This window comes from Mesocricetus auratus, unplaced genomic scaffold (assembly GCF_017639785.1).
Source record: "Mesocricetus auratus isolate SY011 unplaced genomic scaffold, BCM_Maur_2.0 Super-Scaffold_4256, whole genome shotgun sequence".
Taxonomy (NCBI): Eukaryota; Metazoa; Chordata; class Mammalia; order Rodentia; family Cricetidae; genus Mesocricetus; species Mesocricetus auratus.
The window spans coordinates 30,378,716-30,404,468 of record NW_024429182.1 but is presented as its reverse complement, the minus strand read 5'-3'; the positions used below and the strand labels follow the sequence as shown (position 1 = coordinate 30,404,468).

At 42.7% G+C, this 25,753-nt stretch overlaps 2 protein-coding genes across 2 annotated transcripts in view; one reads left to right on the top strand and one right to left on the bottom strand.

Annotated features, from left to right (window-relative positions):
• Uhrf2 (ubiquitin like with PHD and ring finger domains 2) overlaps positions 1-7,523 on the top strand; it is a 74,444-nt gene extending 66,921 nt beyond the window's left edge. The window contains exons 12-16 of the mRNA XM_005063700.4: positions 312-452; positions 1,597-1,693; positions 2,007-2,164; positions 5,515-5,613; positions 6,518-7,523. Coding sequence (XP_005063757.1) covers positions 312-452; positions 1,597-1,693; positions 2,007-2,164; positions 5,515-5,613; positions 6,518-6,664 — 642 coding nt within the window. The 3' untranslated portion in view covers positions 6,665-7,523. The remainder of the gene's footprint in view (positions 1-311; positions 453-1,596; positions 1,694-2,006; positions 2,165-5,514; positions 5,614-6,517) is intronic.
• A 7,507-nt stretch (positions 7,524-15,030) lies between these two features.
• Positions 15,031-25,753, bottom strand: part of Gldc (glycine decarboxylase) — an 84,382-nt gene continuing 73,659 nt past the window's right edge. The window contains exons 22-25 of the mRNA XM_040745699.1: positions 21,150-21,245; positions 17,581-17,753; positions 16,400-16,480; positions 15,031-15,694 (exon numbers count right to left, since the gene is read on the bottom strand). Of these exons, the coding sequence (XP_040601633.1) occupies positions 15,551-15,694; positions 16,400-16,480; positions 17,581-17,753; positions 21,150-21,245 (494 nt within the window). The 3' untranslated portion in view covers positions 15,031-15,550. The remainder of the gene's footprint in view (positions 15,695-16,399; positions 16,481-17,580; positions 17,754-21,149; positions 21,246-25,753) is intronic.

Genomic DNA, 25,753 nt, shown 5'->3' with positions numbered 1-25,753 from the left:
GTTATAGCATTAAAAACGTATTCATGTTCTTGGATACAGAAGAAACAAACCAGCTACCACCATTTTTCTCTGCCTAATTTGCAAAACTCTGTTAATTTGCTACTATGTTAAATTTATAGTTATATCCTTATGAGAACTATCTTAAGCACATAACAATGTGTTAATAATATTATTGACTAATTTATGGTTCTTATAGCAAAGCTAGTCTTCTGAAGTTGCATTTAATTATAGCAGATCTATTTAAACTACTAATGTGATGGTGTTGTAATTAGATTTAGATTTCAATGTAATCCTGAAATATTATGATACAGGTAGTGAAATACTGGCCAGAGATTTCATCCAGCCATGGCTTTTTGGTTTGGCGTTATCTTTTAAGAAGAGATGATGTTGAACCTGCTCCTTGGACCTCAGAAGGAATAGAACGATCAAGGAGACTGTGTCTGCGATTGCAGGTTAGATCCTTTTGGTCTGCACTGTTCATGTGTTATAAAATGTACAGTCATGTCTGCGCCTTTAACATTGTACACGTATCAGTGGGTCAGTAGCCTGAGAGGTAAAGAGTATAGAAGGATGCAGAAGGTAACAATATAGGAGGTGGCTTCCTGGTTATCATGCTACCATGTGACCATGCTGGGAAAAACTGCTGGACTTGTTAGTGAAAAGCAGAATACACACACACACACACACACACACACACACACACACACACACTTGCTTTTTAAGTTTTTAATTCTTCTCTCTTTTAATTATTCTCATACATTACATCTTGATCATAGTTTCCCCTCCCTTCATCCCTCCCAGTCCCTCCAACGCATGCACATCCCGTCTTCTTTTCCTCAAATCCACTCCTCCATTTCCCAAAAAGAGAGCAAGTCTCTCAAGGATATCATCTGAACATGTCATAGCAAATTACAGTAAGACAAGACACAGAACCCTCATATCAGGTCTGGGATGGGACAACTCAGTAGGAGGAGAAGGGGGAAAGAGTCCCAAGAACAGGCAAAAGAGTCAGATACCCCCCCCACACACACACTCCCACTGTTAGGAGTCCTGAAAGGACACCAAGCTACAGTCATAACTTATATGCAGAGGACCTAGCTCAGACCCATAGAGGCTCTCTGATTGTCAATACAACATTAATTTAGTTCCATTTAGGTTTCTAAAATCTCCTTCCAGCCCATACTTTTGGGAGATGAGAAATTTGGCACTCAGTTTTTTAAGATTGAACCCACAACTTTCATCTTGTCTATTTGAATATCCTTTCCTGTGCTACATGTTTGATCCCCACTTCATGGCTAGTTTTTCTTTTTCTTAAATTTTTCATCACCAACAAAGCATGTGAAGATTTTCTTCTCTTAGATCTGAAACTAAGGTCATCGAAATATAAAGCCTTGAAACAGTCCAAGCTACAAGGCTTTAAGCAGAATTTGAGATTTTAATTGTCTTTTGCTCTTTGAATTCTTTAAGTGTATATTTGCTTTAAGTATGGAGAATGTACAGACAACTACCCCATCGCTCTAAAGTTTTCCATCAGGATCTGGAGCCTCCCACCCTGGGAAATTTAAATCAGCATTGTCTTTTTACTCCCCTCATCAGTATCCAGCAGGCTACCCATCAGATAAGGAAGGGAAGAAGACAAAGGGACAGTCAAAGAAGCAGACCAATGAAGCCACCAAGAGGCCAGCTTCAGATGGTAAGTAGCAGAGTAGAGGATACATATTAATAGCACATTTTCAAAAAGAGAGGCATATAGAGAGGCTAAATCGGGGGTTCATAAACAATTATAATAAAGGGACTTGTGGGAGGTTGTTTGTTTTCTGATAGGATAAATCTCTCTAATAGAGTTACAACCATATCAGCAACAAGTCAAGAAGGTATTCTAGACTCAGGGACACTGCTCCATGTGCTCATCTTGTTTCTAAACATTGCTGGTACTAGTGAACCTTTGTTACAGTTTCTAAGCAGAACTATGAAAGTCTGCTGACATAGTTTATAAATAATCCTAGATGAGTGTCCAAGTGCCTCCAAAGTGTTGAAGACATCAGAGTCAACAGAAGCAGTAGAGGCTTTCCAACTCAGCCCTCAGCAGCAACGCCTAATAAGAGAAGACTGTCAGAACCAGAAGCTATGGGATGAAGTGCTTGCATCTCTTGTAGAAGGACCGGTACAAAGTTTTTCTTCAGTAATGATGTTCTGATATAAAAATGCAAACAGTGATTTTTCTCAAGTCAGTTCAGACTGTTTCTTAGGTAGTTTTCTAATCCATTTCCTCCACATTTTAGAACTAACAGGAGTCAATAAATTTAAACACCTGTAAATTTATTTTGAACTTCTAAGATGTTAGTTTTTTTATCATGAACTAATTAACTTACATTGAGATGCTCTTTTGGGGAAGAATTTTCAAGTGGTTAAACTAAGATAACCGAATCTAAAACTCAGCAGAAAGATTTGTTATAGTTCAAAGATACATAATAGCATATCTTAAATAGTTTGTATGATTTTCAAAATTTGTATGTTCAGCCTTGAAGTAAAGTAAACCAGTCTTGATTGGAAAGGTGGCTCTGTGGCTAAGTCTGTAGTACTCTTGCAGAGCACCCAAGTTCAGTTCCTAGCACCCAGGTTGAGCAGGTCACAACCACCTGTAATTCTGTCTTCTGGGGGACCATTGCCCTCTTCTGGACCCTACGGACACCTGCCCTCACACATGCACAGATACCCCACCTCACATACACATACAAATGTACACGTAATTTTAAAGACTTTTTAATCTAGTTTTTTTTTCTTCTTGATTTTGTAATAAAGTGCAGCTGGGCCTGGTAGTACATACCTTTAATCCCAGCACTCAGGAGCCAGAGGCCTGTGAGTTTGAGGCCAGCCTGGTCTACAACATACCGAGTTCCAGGACAGCCAGGACTACATAGACCTTGTTTCAGAAGGGATGAGGGAGAGCTAATAAGGTTAATGTGTGGATTTCATGTTAAACTGAGCTCACCAAATGCAAAATCTTCAAATGGGAGCTATTTGCACATTTGATTTATTGTATCTGCTGTTTTGTTTGTTAATTTGATCTCTTGTATATAATGTAGCTTCATATCTTTCCTTCTGAAGTAGTATAATGGTAACTGTGAATGAGCTCTAGGTAAATTGTATTTTGCCATTTCTTTCTAATTTTTCCTTTCTCTGTTGCCTTTATTTCCTCTTTTGCAACAACTAAAATGTCTCATGTGTCTGAAGGGAGTAAAGTAGCCTGGAAGATCTCCTGTGATTGTTTCGCCTTTTGGGTTGAGAGATAATTAACATTATTGCATTAAGTTTGTGAGAAAATGTTATCAACTACTATTTGGCTTTATGTCAGAAGTCTCCCATTTCCTTTGCCTGTAAATGTGATTTTTATCTTGGGTTAGCCTTGAGTATAGTGATTTTGTTCTGTGAAAGGTATTACTTGTTTTTTTAGGGAAGGGACCCACATATAAAGAGTGTGAGGTCAGACTCATTTCCCTTGGGCCAGACTAAAATATATCTGTTGTTAATCATGACTTAGGTGAACAGTTAGATTTGTTGGGAAAGACATGACCGGTTAGTGGTAGGTAACTTCAGTGAACTCCAGATAGGGATGGGCATGGGACAAAGTAGCAGACATTGCTGTGGGAAAAGCCACCTGAGTGAGCATGAATGTGTGGGCATCGATATCCTGCTCTTGACAAGACCTGACATGCCTGCATCCAACTGTTATGACTTGACATCTGGTGGTTGCTGTGAACATGTAGTGGCATATTCTTTTAATGTGTCACATTAATGGTTTTTAATTCACTTGAATTTCATAGTCTACGTTAAAATACCACTTAGTGTCAAGACATCTTTTAAAATGTCACATTTGGCCGGGCGGTGGTGGCGCACGCCTTTAATCCCAGCACTCGGGAGGCAGAGGCAGGCGGATCTCTGTGAGTTCGAGGCCGGGCTGGACCGATAGCCTCCGAAACAATACAGAGAAACCCTGTCTCATAAAAACCAAAAAAAAAAAAAGTCACATTTGTTGATGTTTTAATTTGAATTTAATTTAATTTCTACTTTCTGTTAGTAAAAAGAATCTTAAAGAATAACTTGTTATCACTCTAAAAACCAAATGGATGATCACCTTTATGACTGTTTGAAAACCACCCTTTTCTAGTTTAAGACACAAACAAGTCAAGCATGGTGGTAAATGTGTTAAATCCCAGCACACAGGAAGCAGAGGCAGGCCGATCTCTGAGTTCTAGGCCAGCCTGGAATACATAGTGTGAGACCTTTTTTCATAAAGAAAGGAAGGAAGGACACACACACACACAGAGAGAGAGAGAGAGAGAGAGAGAGAGAGAGAGAGAGAGAGAGAGAGAGAGAGAGAGAGAGAGAGAGAGAGACAGAGAGACAGAGAGACACAGAGAGAGAGACACAGAGAGAGAGACACAGAGAGAGAGACAGAGACAGAGAGACAGAGAGAGAGAGAGAGAGAGAGAGAGAGAGAGAGAGAGAGAGGAGAGGAGAGAGACAGACAGACAGACAGACAGACAGACAGACAGACAGACAGAGACAGAGAGAGAGACAGAGCGCCAGGGTAAATTGAAACTAATGACAGCTTTTGAAGATGCAGGACATCATTTGATTATGTCTGCACTTGTACTTCATTTTAAATAAATGCTGCCCCCTAGAAAATACAGGATTTGGAAGTTGAGGCAAAATAGTACACAGAATCTTAGGATGATAAATAGGTTCCTTGTGACACTGAACATTAGAATTTTCTCTAGTGCTGTTTTAGTTTCAGAAAAACCGTTGTAGCTTGTTACAGGGAAAGACTGACCGACCAGCCAGTGTGTTTCATTTTGCTGGGATCTGTGCAGTGGAGCTTACAGAACAAAAAGGACATAGTGCTGCTTGGCCTTGTGATGAGCTGCGTGTCTTCTGTTGTATTTACAGTGCTGGGCAAGTGGTGTACCACTTCATTGGGTGTGGGGTGTGTTGTGTGGATGTGTGCTTCTTGGTGTACCTCTGGAGGTCAGAGGCTAACCCATGGGAGTTAGTTTTCACTTTATGTCGAGTGGTCCTCAGTGGTGAGTCTCAAGTTGTTAGGTTTGATATCAATCTACTTTTCTGCTGAACCACCTGGCTGCTCTCAACTCCCCACATCCCTACCCCTTAAGTCAAAAATAGTTGCTAATGGTTACACATTCCTGTTGCAGAAGCTGCAAGTATGCAGAAATGAAGAATAGTTTGTGGCCTACTCTGCTAGGAAAGACCTCTCTCTGTGTTAAACACATCACCCAAAAGAAAACAGGAACAAACCAAATATAATAATTATTACTGCAAGTTCTGAGGGACTTTGATGAAGTTTCCTTAGTTTCTTTCATTTAAATCACTTTATCTTAAGAAGTCACTACTTGATTTTCTTAGTCGAAAGCATGTTAAATGTGACAAAGATTTTCACTAGTATATTTGAGCTGTTAATCTTTTCTTATTTTCTCCTGTTGGGCACCATTGTAGAATTTTCTGAAAAAACTGGAACAGTCTTTTATGTGTGTGTGCTGCCAGGAACTGGTGTATCAGCCTGTCACAACAGAGTGCTTTCACAATGTCTGCAAGGTGAGTACAGTGCCACTTTCCCTTTCTGTCCTGGTCTGATGGCACAATGGGTACCACCTGTTTTAGCATATGAACAACCATTTTCCCATGAAGGGTAGTTATGGGCCCTTTACTAGTTTGAAAACTTTTTTATTTACATCTTGATGGTAAATGAAATTTAAAATTTCATAATAGCAGCAATTCTCATCTATAATAGGGAGTGTCTTACACACTATACTGCAAACTGAGAGATTACATGTGTTTAGTAAGTTCTTTCTGGCAGGCTGCTCAGGTGAATTAAGTATTGTGTTGTCAGTGCACTTGAAGAAGAAAATCAAGCTTTAGCCAAGACAGGCTTAGAAGCTCGTTGTACCAAGTGTGATTTTTGTGCACTGATCTAACTCCAGAACTTTAGTTGCCTTTGTGAAATGGAAGCATCTTGTACATATATGTATTCAAGTGAATTTAGTCCAACTAGACACACTTCAGAGGACCTATCATGTTTAATGATTTCATAGTGTATTTTAACTCTGAGCAGCAGAACCAATTTTCCTTCAGGGTTCTTGCAGGAATAAATCCAACCATGAAGGTTAGAGTTGTGGGAAGCATGCCTAGTCTGTAACACTCACTTTAGAAGGTGAGGAAATTGAACCACAAGCTACTTCAGCTTACCTGAAGTTTCACAGCATGTGTTAGGAAAGCTGTGACTATAGACAGTATGGTGCAGATTTGGGCATTCAGAACTGTTCATTCTAGACCTTTCTCTTGTAATGAGCAGGTGGTAACTAGTTTTTGTTAAGAACATAACTATTGATTTTTCCATAAATCATAATTGTTTTCTCCCTCTTTCAATGCTTACCCCTGTCCGCCTCCTGCCATCCCCTCCCTCTTCCCCTGTGTGTACTTCCTTTTGTTTTTATCTTAGGATTGCTTACAGCGCTCCTTTAAGGCCCAGGTTTTCTCCTGCCCTGCTTGCCGGCATGATCTCGGCCAGGATTATGTCATGATTCCAAATGAGACTCTGCAGGCTCTGCTTGACCTTTTCTTCCCTGGCTACAGCAAAGGGCGATGATCTGCCTGCTTCTGTGTTCCTGAATGGCTTCGTGGACAGTACCAAGTCTAAAATGAGTGGGGAGGGTTAAAGCAATGCTGGACCATGTCTCTCATCCGGAAGCAGCTGCTCCTCTTTCCCACAGCCATCCTGTGTGTGTAGTAAGAGGCCCATTCTCAACTGTCTTTTCGATATCAAAAGGTAGTTCTTCTCAGTAACAACTCATTTTAATGAATGAAGAGTCAAAGCCTCCACTGTAGTTCATACCCAATTTATGATTTATTTTGCAACTACCTCAGGACAGAAAAGATTTATGGGGATTTAAAAAATTGATTAATTAGTTAAATGAGATTTTAGCTACACACTGCCTCCCAAATATTAGTTGTGCCTGTTTCTTGTAATTTGCTTTTCTGGGAAAGAAGACAGATGAGATTATCAGAATGAACACAGCTTCTGTAATATGCATAATACTTTTTTAATGTGTCTATTTCCATCACAGTGTATGTTATACAAGAACAGGTTCAGTTTTTAACTCATTTGTGATCTCCATTGTGGTTTTCTTCTGGTGTTTTATGCAAATTGACTACTAATGACTAATGAGAACAATATGAATGCATTGTTGCTACATTAGTGTAATGTGGTGTGGTTTTGCAATGACAGGTGTCTGAAGCTCTAGTTGTAAATGTTCATGAAAAGCCACTTCTGTTGTAGTCTGGCTGCTTTTAGTAGTTCTTACTAGTTGTTTTCCATCTGCAGATTATGAGGGCTGTGCTGACTTTTGAGAAGATTGAAATTGCTTCACATTGTGACCCTAAATTTTATATTCACTATATTCCTTAAGAGTATTCCTTAATAAATATTTTATGATCAGACAACAGCACATTTAGCTTTGCTTGTTTATATTCTTCTGGCTTGTTCTGTAGAGTTTTGTAAATCAATTTTTGGTTTTCATTGTGTCTTATTGAAACATTTTCACTGATTTTGGTATGAAAGCTAGAATGAAGTCTGACACGGTAAGGACACATTTCAGTCATCAATCAAGAAGATGTCCCACTTGCTTACCTTCAGGCCAATGGGGAGGGGACATTTTCTCAATTGGTGAAACTAGCTTGTTGGCCTTTCTATTGGCAAATTGAATAGCCTGTCCATCTGCCTCTTATGGAGAGTATATTCCTGATTATCTTGTGAAATAGCCTCTTTTAATCAATTAAAGCATCTAGATTTTTCTGTTTGTGGGAGTTTTAATATTCCTCATAGTTTCTGTGTTGAAGCATGTTGACTACACCATTACCCTGTCCTTTATGCCACTCTTAAAAGAATGCCTGCGCCTGACCCTGTGGCCGCTCAGAAAGCAGGCAGTGTGGAGTAAAACCCTCAGTGGCAGCACCACTGGGGAAGTCTGTGCTTTCCTAAGGATGACTGAGCACGCCTGGGCCTCTGCATTCCACTCATGACTTCATCTGTTACATAAAAACACTTTGGTCTCATCAAATATTTAGTTTTTCCCAATAATCTTCCAAAGCACCTACCAAAGAAAATTAAAACTGTCATACTCAGATGTACACAGGTGCTTTTACTAATGCAATGAAAATTCAGTGCACAAGACTAAAGCCACTCTGAAGTTTGTCTGTGTCTTCTGTAAAAGCATGAGTCCTGGGCCTGGTGGTGGTGGTACAAGCCTTTAGTCCCAGCACTCAGGAGGCAGAGGCAGGTGAATCTCTTGCGAGTTGAGGCCAGCCTGGTCTACAGAGCGAGTTCCAGGACAGCCTCCAAAACTACAAAGAAACCTGTCTGGAGAAGGGAAAAAAGGCATGAGTCCCGTTAATGGCACACAGTAGATTCCTTTCATGCAGTTTGAAGAGTGTTTGCTTCCATGGAAAGGCATAGGGGCTTTGTTGAATCCTTTCCTTGCCTCTCCTGCTCCCCCACTCCCTACCATATCTGCTCAGAACTCTTTCCTGCCCCTGCTCTCGTTTTCTGTGTACTTGGTTCAACCTTTATTCCTACAGAATAGCTTCCCTCCTCTTAAAAATGGCCCTGGATTAACACTCCAGTACTTCCAAGCCCAGTCTCTTTGACAGACTTGAGTGGACATGCCCATCTATGTTCTCGTGCCATTGACTTATATTGATTTTGTTTACTAGAATAAAGTTCTAGGTTTCCCACAAAGGACAAGAGGTCAGATGGGTCAAATACAGACCAAGGTGCCTATAATAACACTGCTCTCTATTGAGAGCTGTGGGGATCTGTGGGGCTGGGGTGATGGCTCATATGGTAAAGTTCGTGACAAGCAGGCGTGAGGCTGAGCCCTCTAGAACCATTATAAAAGGCCAGGCATGGCAGCATGCCCCTGTAACCTGGGGAAGGGCAGAAACGTGCGTTACTGGCTGCCTAGCCTAACTGAATTTCCAAGTTCAGTGAGAGACCATCTCAAAAAATAAAGATGGAAAATCATAAAGAAAACATCCATAACATCTGCCTTTGTCCTTCACACATGCTTAATAACCCACACCTATACTGACTCAGGAAGCTATGAAAACAGATCTTTAAGTTATGTGACAGGTTGAGTGTATACCAAAGGGTATATAGGGTGGCACAAGATTTGAGATATTTTTAGTAATGTAATTTGTTAGCAATTTCATCTGGATCCTTTGCTACCCAGACTTGTGCATATCAAATTAACCTGTATAGTTCATATGGATTAAACTCACTACAGGAACCACGAATGATGTGTGGAGCCAGGTAAGCAAGGTTGACACTCTGTATGGTCAGAGTCACAGAAACTCATCAACCGTCCGTCCGTCCGTCTGTCTGTCTGTCTATCTGTGTAATGTCTATATTGTATCTGTGTTTGTGGTGTACTTCAGAAAGTAGGTACATGTCTTTAGAAAATAAGGAAATGAGATTAGTGCACAGGTTGCTTTTTAAATAGACTTCAGTTTGCAGGGAAGTTTTAGGTTTGCAGAACTGAGTAGGAAGTACCCTGAGCTCCCTGCAGCTCGACCCCTGTCTTGCCCTCCAGTCCCTCTGCTTTTAATACTTTGTTAGCTGTGTGTTGGCTTCAATGGATGAACAGATATTTGTTGTTATTCCTAAAATCCTTAACAGTAAGGCTCATCTACTTTAGATTCTGTTCAAGAATTAGAAGCTCCCCCCCAATGTTCATTTCAGTTTGCTTATGTTTGCAGTTTTTGCTTTGTGGTGCTGGAGATTGGACCCAGGCCCTCCAATATGCTGGGTAAAGACTCTGGCACTGAGCTACATGCCCAGCCCAACATCTCACATTTCAGAAGCTAATTTTTAACAGAAAAACAAGACAGAGTAAATTAAAAGTGTTTAATGGATTTGTGTGAACATTCCCCTTAGCAACAATAATGGAGAGGAAAGGGTTAGGTTACCAGGTTGCCTATCAAAGTCACCACACACTCATTTAAAAAGCACTGCTCTTAATCCCAGCACTCGGGAGGCAGAGGCAGGTGGATCTCTGTGAGTTTGAGGCCAGGCTGGACCGACAGCCTCCAAAACAATACAGAGAAACCCTGTCTCGTAACCCCCCCAAAAAAAAGCACTGCTCTTATGGAAAATCTTTGCCAGTCCTTGGTCAACACCAGATCCTGCCTCCTGCCACATTTTCTGATCATACTTTTGTTTGGGTTGAAATCTAATTTTAAAATACCAGATTTCTTGCTCTCCCCCAGAAGTGGGAGAGGCTTCAGGGGACATGCTTCTGAAGATAAGGACTAAGAGGGTGTCAGAATCCTCAGGAGGAATAGGACAGACAATTATGAAAAGGGATTTATTACACAGGAGGGACTGGGTAGTCTCACCAATGACCGCACACCGGAGAGGCTGAGAACCCAGCAGTTGCTGAAGGCTGGAGGATTCCTGGAGAACCACTGACCTTAGTCCACTTTGTGAAAGGCTAAAAGAAGTGCTGGATGGCAGCAGTAGCCACAGCCACAGAGTAGATGCAAAGATGGGCAGGCAGAATAGGACTGCCTCATATCTGGACTGCTGCCTGAAGATTTGCCCTTACTCCTTCCTGGAAATGCCCTCTAAGAGCTGCCCAGGGACAGGTGTCATAGTTGATGTCCAAATCCAGTCAAGATTAACCATCACCTGTATATAATAGGGCCACTGATTTTTTTGAGTTTACCTTGTATCCTGCCACATTGCTGAAGGTGTTTATCAGCTCTAGGAGTAACCTTGCAGAGTTTTTTGGGTCACTTATGTAAACTATCATATCATCTGCAGAAGACTGCAGATAGATCCATGTTTATCGCCTTGTACAAAACTTAAGTCCAAATGGATCAAAGATCTCAACATACATCCAGCCACACTGAAACTTTTAGAAGAGAAAGTGGGAGATACTCTTCAACGAGTTGGTACAGGAGACCACTTCCTAAACATAACACCAGTGGCACAGGCACTGAGATCAACAATTAACAAATGGGACCTTCTGAAACTAAAAAGCTTCTGTAAGGCAAAGGACACAATCAAAAAGACAAAAAGGCAGGCCACAGAATGGGAAAAGATATTCACTAACCCTACATCTGACAGAGGGCTAATCTCCAAAATTTACAAAGAACTCAAGAAACAAGTCTCCAAAACACCAAAGGATCCACTTGAAAGGTGGGGTACAGAGCTAAATAGAGAATTCTCAGTAGAGGAGGCTAAAATGGCCAAGAGACACCTAAGAAAGTGCTCAACATCCTTAGCCATCAGGGAAATGCAAATCAAAACAACTCTGAGATACCATCTTAACTCCTGTCAGAATGGCTAGAATCAAAAACACCGAAGACAATTTATGCTGGAGGGGATGTGGAGAGAGAGGAACACTCCTCCACTGCTGGTGGGAATGCCGACTCATACAGCCTCTTTGGAAATCAGTATGGAGATTCCTCAGGAAAATGGGAATTAATCTACCACTAGACCAAGCAATTCCACTCTTAGGCATTTATCCAAATGAGGCAGGTTCATACAACAAGGGCATCTGCTCCACTATGTTCATAGCAGCATTGTTTGTAATAGCCAGAACCTGGAAGCAACCTAGATGCCCCTCAACTGAAGAGTGGATAGAGAAAATGTGGTACATTTACACAATGGAGTATTACTCAGCAGAAAAAAACAATGGAATCTTGAAATTCGCAGGGAAATGGATAGCACTGGAAGAAACCATCCTGAGTGAGGTAACCCAGTCGCAAAAAGACAAACATGGTATGTACTCACTCATATATGGATTTTAGATATGGATCAGGATAGTGCCAGTCTGCACTTCCACAGATAAGTCTGGGAAACAGGAAAGAACCTAAAAGATATGCATATATGCATAGTACCCAAGAGAAGAGGATGGAGACAAGATCCTCTGAATGGATGGGGAACAGGGCGAGGGGGGGTAGTGGGACCTGGGAAGAATAGAGGGGGTAAAGAGGAAGGGAGTTGGTCATGGGGGAACAGGAAGTTGAGGGGTGGGGGTAGAATAGGGGGAAGAGGGAATCATAGGATCGAAGACAGATCAGGCACTAGAGTGACCTCGAGTGATCTAAAGGTATAACATCAATTGGCAAGCTAAGCAATAGTCGAATGCCCATTCCTGATAATGAACTTGATGTCTATAACTATCCGGGAGCCTACATCCTGGGACTGATGGAAGCAGAGGCAAACACACAACTAAGCACTGAACTGAACCCAAGGAACCCAGTGACAGAGAGAGAGGAATGATGAGCAAATTGGCAAAGAATGGGCTGGCAAAACCAGCAGAGACAGCTGATCTGAACAGGGGAGTGCTCTTGGACCCCAGACCGACAGTGGGGAGGCCAGAATGGGACTGATCTGGACCCCCCAAATGTGAGTGTCAGTGAGAAGGCCTGGACAACCTATGGGGCTCTGAGCTGTGGATCAGTGTCTATCCCTAGTATACAATCTGTCTTCATGTGCCTATAGCACAAAGAGAGATGCTCTCTCAGCCTGGACTCTTAGGGGAGTGCCTGGACCCTACCAAGAGTAAAATGACAGACTCTAGATATCCCCTATGTGGAAGGATTTGGCAATAGGGTGGGAGGGAGGGTGGAAGGGGAGTGCGGGAGGAGGGGAGGGAGAGGGAACTGGGATTGACATGTAAAACAAGCTATTTAAAATTAAACTAAAAAAATAATGTAAATCATCAATTACACCTGAAAAAAAATAAAATTCTCACTACCTTTAAAAAAAAAAGATTAACCATCACAAGGAGCAAGGACAAGACAAACAGTCAGTGAAGTCAGATAGAAATCACATTATGAACAAGAAAGCCACCAGGGAGAGAATATCACATGATAATAAATCTTAGAGCATCCTACACCCTTAACTAGCATTTAACTATAGGTCTTCTAGCCACTTCATCTGCCACTAAAGGGTTTCTGAGTCCTGAGGCTACTGTCACCAACACTGCTCTCCAGATTTAGTTTTCAAATTCAAGGCCTTGGCACATTCATTCCCCTGCCTCCAATATTCCTAGCAGTGGTCTTAGGTTTGGGCTCCTGCATGGTGTCCTTCCAGTTGCATTACTTGCTTGGGAGATAGGGAACCTGGTGGTGGTGGTGGTGTTTCCTTGGCTAGACATAGATCAAAGTGCACAGTGAGTATCAATACCTCATCTGGGAGCAGCAATGGAAGCCTCAGCCAAGCCAAAAGGGTCTCTTCTTAAAGTCAAGATTGACCTTAAATGGCTGGGGCTGGAGCTCAGAAGTCAAGCACTTGCCTAAACCGGGCAAGGGAGGCCTTCAGCTAGATCCCTAGGACTCTCCTGTCCCATCCAACCCCATCCCACAAATTAGCACAAGAGTGACAAAAACCCAGCCTCTGAAGAGCCATCTGTTGAAGACCTGCATTCTAGAAAGATCTCTGTAAGCCAAGAAAGATGAAATGCAGTCTTTTACCCAGAAGAGAGGCATGGTATATTTCAAATTCAGTGACAAAAGATAGTTTCTTGACCAGATACACGATTCAAGTGTCCCTTTCTGGGTGCAAAGTGGTTTAGAAACTGAAATGTCAGCTCTTTGGGTGGTCTGCAGAGCGCTGGGGTACATTACTGAATCAGGGATGTTTCCAAGCGTATGGGGTCCATTGTTTTCATTATGAGGCAGGGCCCCCTGGCCCTTGTGTCCTGTAAGATGAGGACCGTGAGACAGAGGGATGCCCCGCTGATAGGATGCAGGCACAGACCTTTCACAGACTCCTAGTCTACACTGCTCAAAGGCACAGCCACACAGCTTTGGACTCAATGCAGCTCTATTGTATAACTAAGAATAGCTGGAGGGCTGAACTTGAGGAATAAACAAAAACTTTTTAATTAGGGCTACATTCTACAAGAAGCCAGAGGCTGTCTTCAAGCCTTGGTGTTTTTGCACTCTTAAAAGGATCTGTTCACAGCTGACATTGCAAGTACTGATTTCCATGCAATGACTCAGAATCATTCCTCTGGTCACAAGATACTAGTTCTAATTGAACACAGCACAGGCAGCCCTGGGTGCTAAGAATCCAGTGATGACTGAGATAAGGCCCTGTTCTCAGGGCACTTTGTCTATGAGGCAGAAAGCTAAAAAAAAAAAAAATTAACAAAAATGTTTTTAAAAAAGGAGAGAACTGCGGAGACAGAAAATGAAAAGTGACCCATTACTCAGGAATTCAAGGAAAACCTTTACAAGGTACTACGATGAAGGGAACAGGAGTCAAGCCAAGTGCCAGGGGTGGGGCTTAAGGGGACAGTGCTCTAAGGGAAAAATCACAGGAGGTGGGACAATACAGGACAAGTGGTTACCTGTGTTACACTCTGAAGGCAGACAATAGGTGGCCAGCTGGGGAAGCGGCCTTAGCAACCAACTGCAAGCACTTTGGCGAAGCGGAACACAGCTGTTGGCTCCATCCGTTCCATGTGCTGGTACTTCCAGAGAAAGGACTGCTGTGCGCGGATGCCTGCCTACGCTCAGAAAATGGTTTCCTGCTTGGAAAAGGCAGCCTTCGGGTTTGCTGTTACCATGGCAGCATGGACCCCTGTTTGGCTGATGCACTGAAGCTGGGTTCAAATTCTGGCTCTCCACTCCTTCCACGTTCACTCAAGGCTTCCTCCCCTCTCTACAAAGGACGACCAGCCCTTGGCTTACTGTTTCTGGACTTACTGCTAAATGAGTCAAAGATACTGCTACTGAAGTTAAATTACAAAAGCCCATAATGAAGAGGGCCAGAGTGGCATTCTCTGGTAAGTGGGCAATACAAACCGTCTTCAGCCAGTCAAAAGCGAGGGTAGCGATGTACATGTAGTTATTGGACTGCGTGCGCTCACTGCCCCTCAGTCAGTTCCTTCTGAGTCTGGGGCATCATGGGTGTGAAGATAGACTGGGAAAGCATTATTCAAATTCAGTTTTATTAGAACACTAATAGAGCAGATAATAATAAAAAAAAATCCACACAGTGAAAGGAAAACACTCTGAAATGCTGTGACAGATCAGGCACATTAGTGAGGAAGAATTCTTCAGTGTATACAAAATGTAAACATTTGCCCTGGGATTTCCCAGAGGGCACAGTCCACAAGGACTTATTTGGAACAAAAAGAATGTCTATTGAATTCCCAGCATAGGCTCTGACCTCTGCAAACTTCTTGAATTAAAAAGTTAAAATTGCTAGCGCACCCCAGATTTTCTACTCATAAAACTAAATGGCTCCCAACCAAGGCAACATGAAGAGCAACTGCCTTACAGCAGACAGCCACCACTCACCATGCTAATGGTGTTTACATTACCTTGAAAGATTACAGAAATATACAACATATAAACCTCCTGCTTGAGCCAAGGGCAGGAGAATATCCTTGTTTGTTAAATGCTCCAGAAAAAGGCATCAAACCAGTCCTTTGAACTTTGAAGAGAGGAAGGACTAAGAAGAGGCCCTTTTCTGTTCCGAAAACGGAGACTCGTAGGCCCCCATGGGTGGGCAGGTGCAGACTAGGTGCTGATCTCCATAGATGTCATCGATCCGAGCAATGGTTGGCCAGAATTTGTTCTCTGGCTTCACAAAGGGCTGAAAAGGAAAAGATGGAAGTTCAGGGATGTTCCCAACTTCCCTTTGGGGGAAAGAAGGGTATAGCAATTTATGTTCCCACAGCCCAAGGCACTGCTGACCCGACAAATGCTAAACACCACATTTTTCACAATTTCAACTTTGGAGTCTGGTCTCAACACCTCTGGAACTAGAAGACGCCTTTTCCACATAATCACAAAGGGAAGGAAGGGGGCTGGAGAGGTGGCTAAGAGCACTTACGGCTCTTGAAGAGGACCTGTTGATTCCCAGTACCCACATGGTAGCTTACAACCACATGAAATTCAAGTTCCAGTGAATCTGGAATCCTCTTCTTACCTCCACCCAGCTTCTGCACACACAGAGTACACACACACACACACACACACACACACACACACACACACACACACACACACACACAGAAAAGATCATGCTGGAGTTCAGCTCCCTGCTAAATGCAGGGGACAGCACACTGATTCACTGATCAGGACTGATGCTCAGTGCTAATCCCCTGCTCCCATGGGTTCCCAAGTCTGTGACTGATGCCCAGAGAGAGCTTGGAGGACCCACTGTTCCTCATCACAGTCCACATTTTACCAACCATTCCCGATAGGCTTTTTATGATGAGGCTGTAGGAGGGAAACACTCAGGGGCAAGGGAGCTATAATAACACCCTGGTTGGAGAGTTGAGTTCAGAGAACTTACCAGAGGAAATGCTGCTACCTCTCTAGAATATGGTCGATCCCAGTGGGAGGATGTGACACAGGTCAAGGAGTGTGGAGACATCTGGACAGAGAAATGGTGGCAGATGGTCAGGTCGGAACAATGTGCTGTCTTCTCCCACACCCTCACCCCAAGCACAGAGCTGATGGAAGGAAGCCCACATGGGAAGCTCCTTTTTTGTTGTTGCACTGGGGAGTGGGTGGAGGTGTTGATAAAAATTTTATGAGGAAAGATGTCAAATAGAAAAGTTAGATAATCTATGGAGCATATCTACCACCCAGTAAGAGCAAATGAGTACTTTTCCTCCTAAAAATCACATTTGCTTCACCTTTTAACACAAACTAGCAGATAGACACAGGTTATGCTGCCCACATACTCACTCTGCCTCTCCATCCCCATCCCCTGATGATCACTAATCCTGAATCTGGTGTCTACCATTTCCACTGTTTTTATACTATGCATAAAGTTGGTTCGTCTGACAATGGAGCATCACCCTATGAGGAGTACTCTCCCTTTGGTGCAGTATTTCAAGCAAGGTCACAATGCACCTCCAGCCAGGTGGTTCTGAACATGCCTCAGCATCTCATTCTCTGGCTTATAAAGATGCCACTTCTGTCCACGGTGTGTTCTCAAGCTGTCTCCTCCTGACTAATGTCTACACTGAAGCAGAAGCGTGGGACTCTAATGTGTTTTGAAAGAGGTTGGGTAAATGTTGAACTTTCTTCCACATGGGTCATAATAAGCACTGCAAAACTCCCAGGCTGAACCAAATACCAATCAATTTGTTCTCAGGTTGTTATGCCAATACAAAAACTATTTATACAGACCACTCAGGAAGGAAGTGAGTTAATGCTACCGTGACACACTCTGACTACACTGTATCAAACTGATAATTCTCCAACTAGGGAGCCTCCTTCCTCCACCTCCCCCTTTCAGTCAGTTGGGTACAGGTGGAGTCCACAGTTTCTACAACCAAGGTCCACCCAAGTAACCACCACTGTACTGTTCAAGAAGATAGAAACTGCCAGCTGTGTTTCTTGTAATTGTCTCATTCTAGGTAGTAATCTAATCTTCACAGAGAGTGAGGGGAGGGTAAGCACACTCTTCAGGTTCCATGTTCGATTCTGCGGGATGCTTTGATTAAATTACTAGCACTTGTGTACCTTCAGGGGGTTGACCCTAGGGTCAATGCGGCCCTCCTCTATGTCGGCGATTTCTTGCCGGATGCTGATCATAGCATCACAGAATCTGTCCAGCTCTGCCTTGTCTTCTGACTCAGTGGGCTCAATCATGAGAGTCCCTGACACAGGCCAGGACATGGTAGGGGCATGAAATCCTGCAAAGAAATGTATGTAAGTCAAAGTATACAAATTTATAACTTTTTTAATATGGCATTTTACAAGGACAAGTATCGAGGTGTTAACAGGCCATTGTGAGAAAATTAGAGTGGGATTTTTCAGTTCACTGGTGTTTTAGAATCTTTCTAGACTGAAGTTGACACTCAGCTGCAGAGCATATGCTGAGCATACCCAAGACCTTAGATTCAAACCACAGCACCTCAAAAGAAATAGAAGAAAAACACCCTTTTTATGACGGTGTGTTGCAATGAAGAGAAACAACCTGTCAAAATTTAATGGGAAGGCAAGCAAATCACTGTCCCCATCTGCCATGTGAAGACGCTAAGGCTTGGTCAGTATGTGTAAAACTTCTGCCTTCTGCTGAACATAGCAGAAACACATCTGAAGCATCTGTGTAAGTTTTTATTTGTAAGATGAAGAAACAGATTTTTCTGGACTAAAGCAAAGCACACAGCTTTCCCTCATTTCAAAGAAACATCTGTGGGCCCTGTTTTGGTGTGTAGCACTAGAGATTGCATCCAGGGCCTCATTCATGCTCATGCAGATTGCCTACCCCATCTCTGAAACTTCTTCAAGAAGAAGCACAATTTTCCCTATTGATGCACCTCCCAGTGGATCTTTCTCCAGAGAACAGAGGTTCCCAAGTTCTGGCAAGCCTTATCATTCCATGGGGCGATACTGTCATGCCTCCATGGCTTAACTGATTAGTTTCCCAACATTGTCTTAATAAAAATATTCAAGTACACAAGTAATTTGAAAGCACTGTGTTCAGGTACCCACATAGCCCCATAGATTCTTAAATGATGTCTTCTTTGTCACACCTCCCTCCATCTGTCTTATTTTTAAAATGTGTCTATGTGTGCTTAGTGTGTGTGCGTGTGTGTGTGTGTGTGTGTGTGTGTGTGTGTGTGTGTGTGTGTGTGTGTGTGTGTGAGCATGCTGGGAATTGGCTCTCACCATGTGAGTACCGGGATAGAAATTAGGCTACCAGGCTTAGCAGCACAAATCTTTACCATAACACCAGCCCCATCTTATTTTTTATGTAGTTCAAAGAACACTGCAATTATCAGAACACTTCATCTTGTAAGCAGTTCAGAATGTCCATCAGTAACTCAAATTCAGTATTCATGTATTCTGCAATAAACTTTACAATGCAATATGCACATCTTAGCTAAGCCATTTCATGCTCTTTGACAAGAGCATGCATCTGTGTTACCTAGCTAGCAAGGAGTCATTTTGTTCTTTAAAGCATAAACTGATTTCATTACCCATTAAAACCTGTCCTCAATTCCTTGCGTGAGTAAATTTAATTCTAGTAGCTCCCACATCTGGAATTATCCAAACCTGGAACCACCCACAAATCCTGGATCTTGACCCTAACTCAGGAAGGGAGATACCCAAGGTAAAGCCTGAGTCTGAAAACCTCCTTGCAGACTGGGATAACTTTGAAATGTTGGTCCCAAGATAAGGTTTCCCAAAGGCTGTGAAGGCTACTATACAATGTACTTCCTAAGTGTGCAAGTCAGTAAGCCTCTCCTTAGAATCCAGATGTCAATTTCTGAGTGTACATAGCTATTTAATCACTGTCACTTAGGAATACATGTTGTGTGCTAGGAACAATTCTGGGCTTTGGACAAGTGTGGGAATCTTTCCATCAAACATCAAAATTGTGTCAAGGTCAAGAGACATGTTAGGACTTGAAAATAGTGGGTAGTAACTTAAATGGCCACTTTCCCTAGCCCCTCCTCTCCCTATGAATGTGCTGCACATAGACAACACATCCAAGAACTGCATGTGCTGGTCCCATCTGGTCATTACTCAGCCCCTGGCCAGAAGGAAGAGGCAAGAACTGCTTCTGTCAGCTCACAGGGGTGCCAAGAAGAGACAGTGAGGAACTGATTGCCAATTTCATTAATTATCACTTTCTCTGCTTTTCCCGTGTAATTCTGTACCATAGGATCATTCATTTATGGGGAGTCATGTGTGGGCCTCTCTTTAAGATGCATCAGTAAACTGTTTAGAATTTCCCAATGCACAATTCTTCTTAAAACAAGTCATTAAGGAGCTGGAAAGATGACTCAGTGGTTAGAAGCACTTCCTGCCATTGCAGAGGACCTAGGTTCAATTCCCAGCATGCAGTAGCTACATGGTGGCTTACAACCAACCATCTGTAACTTCAGACTTCAGTTCCAGCCTAGGCACATGTGTGCTGCACTTACATACATGTAGACAAGTTGCAAACACACGGGGAAGAAAAAGCTATTAGCTTCAGATAGCAGTCTACATCTATTCATAGATAAATGGTTCAGTGAGTAAAGTGCTCAGTGTGCAAGCCCGAGGACTTGAGTCTGGTCCCCAGCACCAACAGGTAGAGTAGTACTCATCTGTAATCCCAGAGCTATGAGGAAGACAGAGGAATGGATCCTTGAAGCTTGCTGGCTAACCAGCCCAGCCAAGTCAGTGAGCTCCAGGTTCAGTGAGAGACTGTCTCAGAAATCAAGAGGAAGACACTCTGTGTCAACTTATGGCTTCCGAATGCAAACAAACACCCATGTGCACATAAGAACTTGTACACACTCATACACTACAAACATACACGAAAACTAAAGACGTCCTCACATTTCTGAGGGCCAAAGGATCCACAATGCAAGTTCTTTAATGAGGACCCAGATAAATGAACCCCTAATACCTAGAAGAGGTTCAGACCTCTTCAGAGAAAGGAATGTGTTCTCTGTGCAAAATGCATGCCTGCTTTTCATGTTTGGAAGCAGCTGACACGGCAACCCCAGTGCCACCTGGCTCTCCAGTTCTGCGGGTGACTTGTTCTTGCTCTACTCCCCTCCTTACCTACCAGCTTACCTTTTCATGAACTCTTCACCAGGCCCAGGAGAGGAGTGAGACGTTATCAGGCAAAGAGCAATAGTAATCATTTTCTTCAGGATTTACTGGGTGTTTTCTTTGTTGTTTGTTTATTTGCTTTGTCTTTTCTTTCCTTTTGGATGGAGTTTCTCTGTATAGCCTGGGTTTTCCTGGAACTCACTCTGTAGACTAGGCTGGCCTCAAACTCAGAGATCTGCCTGTCTCTGCCTCCCAAGTGCTGAGATTAAAAGCATGTGCCACCACTGCCCAGCTGGGATTTAAATTTTAACAAGACATCTTGACTGTTTGACATCCCACAAGATGCACACTCATATCTTTTGAAGGGCAGAAAGGAGTGTGTAACCACAGGGGGAGTCCGTTTTTCATTGTGGTCTTGAAGGCTGTCCCGCTTACACCATGGGTTAGCTTACCAGGCGTCTGTACCTCCATTTGTGCTTCTAGAAAATGATCCATTGCCTGTTAGAACAATTATCCGACTGTCAAAAGCCACTTACCGTAATCCTGGAGCCTTTTGGCAATATCCACAGCCTCAATATTGGCAGACTTCTTAAAAGGTCTTGTGTCCAAAATAAATTCATGAGCCACGTACCCTGTTCAAGAACACGATGTCAGGTGAAGCAGAGTATCAGCTTGTTGTTTCACTCAAGTGAACAACTAAGCAGTTCAGCTCTTTATGTAGGCCCAGGGGACCAAGAGTCTAGGAGAACTTGCTAAGGTTATAGTTGGCAATAAAGACGTCAGTTACTCTATCACACACCCATCTGATTTCAGTTCACCGCACACCAGTGACCCTAGCATTGGATGAAGGCAGGTAGGGGCCTTACTAGAACACACAGTGGGAGATACCCAGAATTTCTATTCTGAAGACTTAAAACCTACTTGAAATGGTTAAATACAATCCTGATCCTTAATACAAATTCTCTCTAGAGCTAAAGGTTCATGGGTGAATTCAGCAGCTTTACTTTTAAGGTTAAATGACTTCCTCCGTAAGCACATGTGAATACACACATACTCACAGAACACATGCGTAGTTTTATGATTCTTCAAAGGTTTTGATTTCAAAGGTTTTGATTTCAGGCTGCAGACCAAGAGTTAGGGATTAAGCACTGCTAGCCAAATGAGTTGGTGCCCACTTGTAATCCTAGCAGAGGCAGGCAGGAGGATCACACATTTGAGGCTGTTGATCAAGACTTTGTCTTAAAACAAAACCCCAGAAGGAAGAACAGAAGCAAGAGAAAGGAAAGAAAGTGGGAGAAGGGGACACTGTCAAACAGTCAATGAGCCTGAAAGCTACGGGGTCAGTTCACTTCAATCTAGTTTGTAAACAGACTGCTCTCCTAGGCCCATCAGGAGCTACTGACTAGTGATGGGGCGGGAGACATGGCTGTCAAGAGCATTTCCAGTTCTTCCAGGCGACCTGAGTCTGGTTCACAGCACCCATGTCAGGCAGCTCAAAGCTATCTAAACTCCAGCTCCAGATAATCTGTTCACCTTTTCTGGCCTCTGAGGGAACTGCATTCTGCAAAACCCACACCCAGAAACACACAATACACATAATTTAAAAGATGTAAATAAAATCCGTATGAATAAGCTGGTAAAAGTAAATCAGCTTTAATAATCAACATGGATAAGTTTTTTTTATTTGCTTTTACCAGCCTAGGAAGATGGACCAGTGGGTAAGAATACTTATTCTCTGAGGATCTGGGTTCCAATCCCCAGCACCCATGTAAAATCTGGGCACAGCCCTGTATACCTGTATCCTCCAGCAAGGGTGGGGGCAGGTGTGGGGGGAGATGGAGTAGAACCCAAGAACTCACAGGCCAGTCAGCCTAAATGTCTCAAGGCAATAAGGCAGAGAGCAACAAAGAAAGGTATCCAACTTCCTGCTGTGACCTCCCTGGATATGTGCACACCTACCCACACACTCACATGCTCGAAGCATACACAGACAGCCCAGAAACATGTACATCACACCAAACCAAATAACCCATGTTATCAGCTCTCAGACAACAGTGAATCCACTGACAAACTCCAGCATTCAAAAATAACTCCAGTTGGCCAGGCAGTAGTGGTGCACACCTTTAATCCCAGTACTTGGGAGTCAGAGGCAGGTGGATCTCTATGAGTTTGAGGCTAGCCTGGTCTACAAACTAAGTTCCAGGCCAGGCCCCAAAGCTACACAAAGGAACCCTGTCTTGAAAAAAAAAAAGACCAAAACAAACAAACAAAAAAAATCAAACAAACCCCAAATCAGTCACTGACAGGCCCTGAAGGCAGTCTGAACAACTCTGCTTCTTTTATAATGAATAAACACAGAAATGGTGGCTTTAGTGTAAAAACAAGAGTATGAATGTGAGACTTAATACACTAAAGCTACCTATTTTTAAAATATGGTTTCTAACAATGATAACAAAGGAACTGGTTAAGAATGGGACTCAAAATTAGAAAGGTCTATTTCTGGGTGAGTAAAGTTAGAAAAATGTGCTCAGTGGAATAAGCATTAGTAAGTCTGAGGAAGAAAAACAAATCACAAAAATCCTGAGACCTTATGGACTCCTAATTTCAGGATTCTTAGAGCTCAGTGTCAGCCTGTGCTGTTTCTCTTCTGGCTGCTACTCTGGTCACTACAACCCTGGCAGGAAGAAGACTAGTGATGTTTACTGTTCCGAAGGGCCTGTGGCTAGCCCAAGGCTGGGAACATACGTCAGCAGCAGAGGAGTCATTTGTTGGCAGGCCCAGAGGAGAATCTTGCAAGCAGAGGTTCAGTGACAATAGCTGAAAGTCCATCTGACCAAGTCAACCCAGCCCAGCGCCGCTAAACCCAAGATCCCATCTGCAGGCCCACCACCACGGACAAGTGGTTTGGGAAGAGTGCTGTTCCAAAAATGAGGTTCAGATGTTACTGTCTACATGTACACTCTCATTCAAAGAGCATACCTCTCGAGCCCTCTAAGACACAGCATTTCAACTATCAGGAGACGGATCCCAAGATACTCTTCTTTCTTTGCAGACTCATGAGAAAGATGTACAGACATACTGTGGCATATGGTAGGTTGGGGCAATCTAAGCTAGCTGCTGTTTCCTCTAGGCCTAACCAGGATAGTGGCTAACAGTGTGAAAGACACCAAGTCAGAGGAGCATGAAACAGGAAGGGGGTAGGGGTGAGGGGATCGGAAGAACCACTGGTCATGGAGCACCGTGTCTTCTGAACATGACAGGACCATTGTGAACTCATAGCAGCTGTGGGTGCCTGTACGAGCCTATATAACACAGAGGCCAACATTACTAGCTCAGGAGCCAATTCGGGGGAGAGTCTGAGGGTGTGGCCTCTGGTAGGTAACATTGTGCGGCACCACACAACTGAACTTGAGTTGGGAAGGCAGTGTGGAAAAAAAAGGACCCAAAGTTGGCAGAAGGTAGGAAGATGAGGGTAAATTTGGGGGAGGAGGAGTTGGGAGTGAATATGATCAAAATATATTGTATGTACATGTATGAATTTCTCTTAAAATTAATGAAAATATTATATTTAAAAAGTGAGGAGGAAGCCAGGCAGTGGTGATGCACATCTTTAATCCCAGCACTTGGGAGGCAGAGGCAGGTGGATCTCTGTGAGTTCGGGGACAGCCTGGTCTTCTGAGCAAGTGCCAGGACAGCCTCCAAAGCTACAGAGAGAAACCCTGTCTTGAAAATCCAAAACAAACAAACAAAAAAAAACTATACACACACACACACACACACACACACACACACACACACACACACACAAAACCCTGCAAAAACATCTAGCAAAAGAGACTGACCAACACCACCATCAAAACAATAATCCTAGCAGAATAACTGCTTCTGCAGCTTAAATCTTGCCTGCCGTGTCTTTCTTTGCTTCAAAAGCCACTAACTAGCCTAGAGAGTTTAGTTAGCACTGAATCTCAGAGAAGCAGCTGATGCTGGCAAACCTGAAGTTTGTTAAGATGATTGCCTCACAGGCATCTGTAATTCCAAAGTCTGACTTAGTGCCAGTAAATATGATTAAGGCGAGCATCGGTCTTCTACCAGTGCCGCTGGACACGTTAGAATACAATGTGATTATTGAAAACATTGCTGTTTTGACTCCCAGGAGGTACAATGGTGCTGGTTTCTCAGACCCCAAAATATGAGATTTCAAATTGTGTAACAAATGTATTTAGCAGGCCAACATGGGCCAATGTTTGGTTTGACGAACTTTAAGATTGAGAAATCTAGTCTATAATCACCAATTCATTTCAGTTTGGGATGAGAAATGCTACTTGCAATTTAATTCTGGGGTAAACTGTCAAACCAAATGGAAATTTCATCCATCTTTTTGTACTCTTAAGTCCCACAGGATGGGGTGGAGCTCTGTGCCCAAAGCCACTACATAAATGCTAAGTGCATGGTGACATCTGAACTTCTCTCAAGGGTGCCAGCCACCCCCACGGAGTTTAAGTCATTATTTCTTGCTTTTAAATCTAGACTTTGCAATCAGCGAACATGTTAAAAATTGCTGAATTATGCAGCTTAAATGAGCAAATTGTATGAAAGGTTTATTAATTCTATCTCAGTAATGCTGTCAAAAGGTAAACAAAAAAAGGGGGGCTGAGACAGCTCATTGGTAGAGTGCATGCTTAGCAAGCAAGAAGCCCTAGGTTCAAAACCTAGTACTGCTATCAATAAAGAATAAAGAAATCAAAGAAAAACTCAAGTATTGTAAATAAAAACAATAGTTATCTGTCATTCATGAAATTGGCAAAGGTTTTTTTTTTTACTTTTGTTGTTTTTCAGTCTATTCTTGATAGACTCTTGGTGTGGTCACTCTAAATGCTACTAGCATAAAGTAATTGGCACAGTGTCTCTGGGGAAATAATTGAGGACACATGTATAAAAGCTTAAAGCATCTATACCTTTTTCTATCAATTATCTAAAGAAATAATCAGATATTTTTTCTTAAAAAAAACTACGGGAAGGGTTGTTCTTGTAGCAATGTTATAATGTAAACAATTGAGAATATAACTATAGACTCACAGGGCATCCACATTGCAAGGTCAAAGCAAATGTAGTCAATTGGGAAAATGCTCACAAAAAT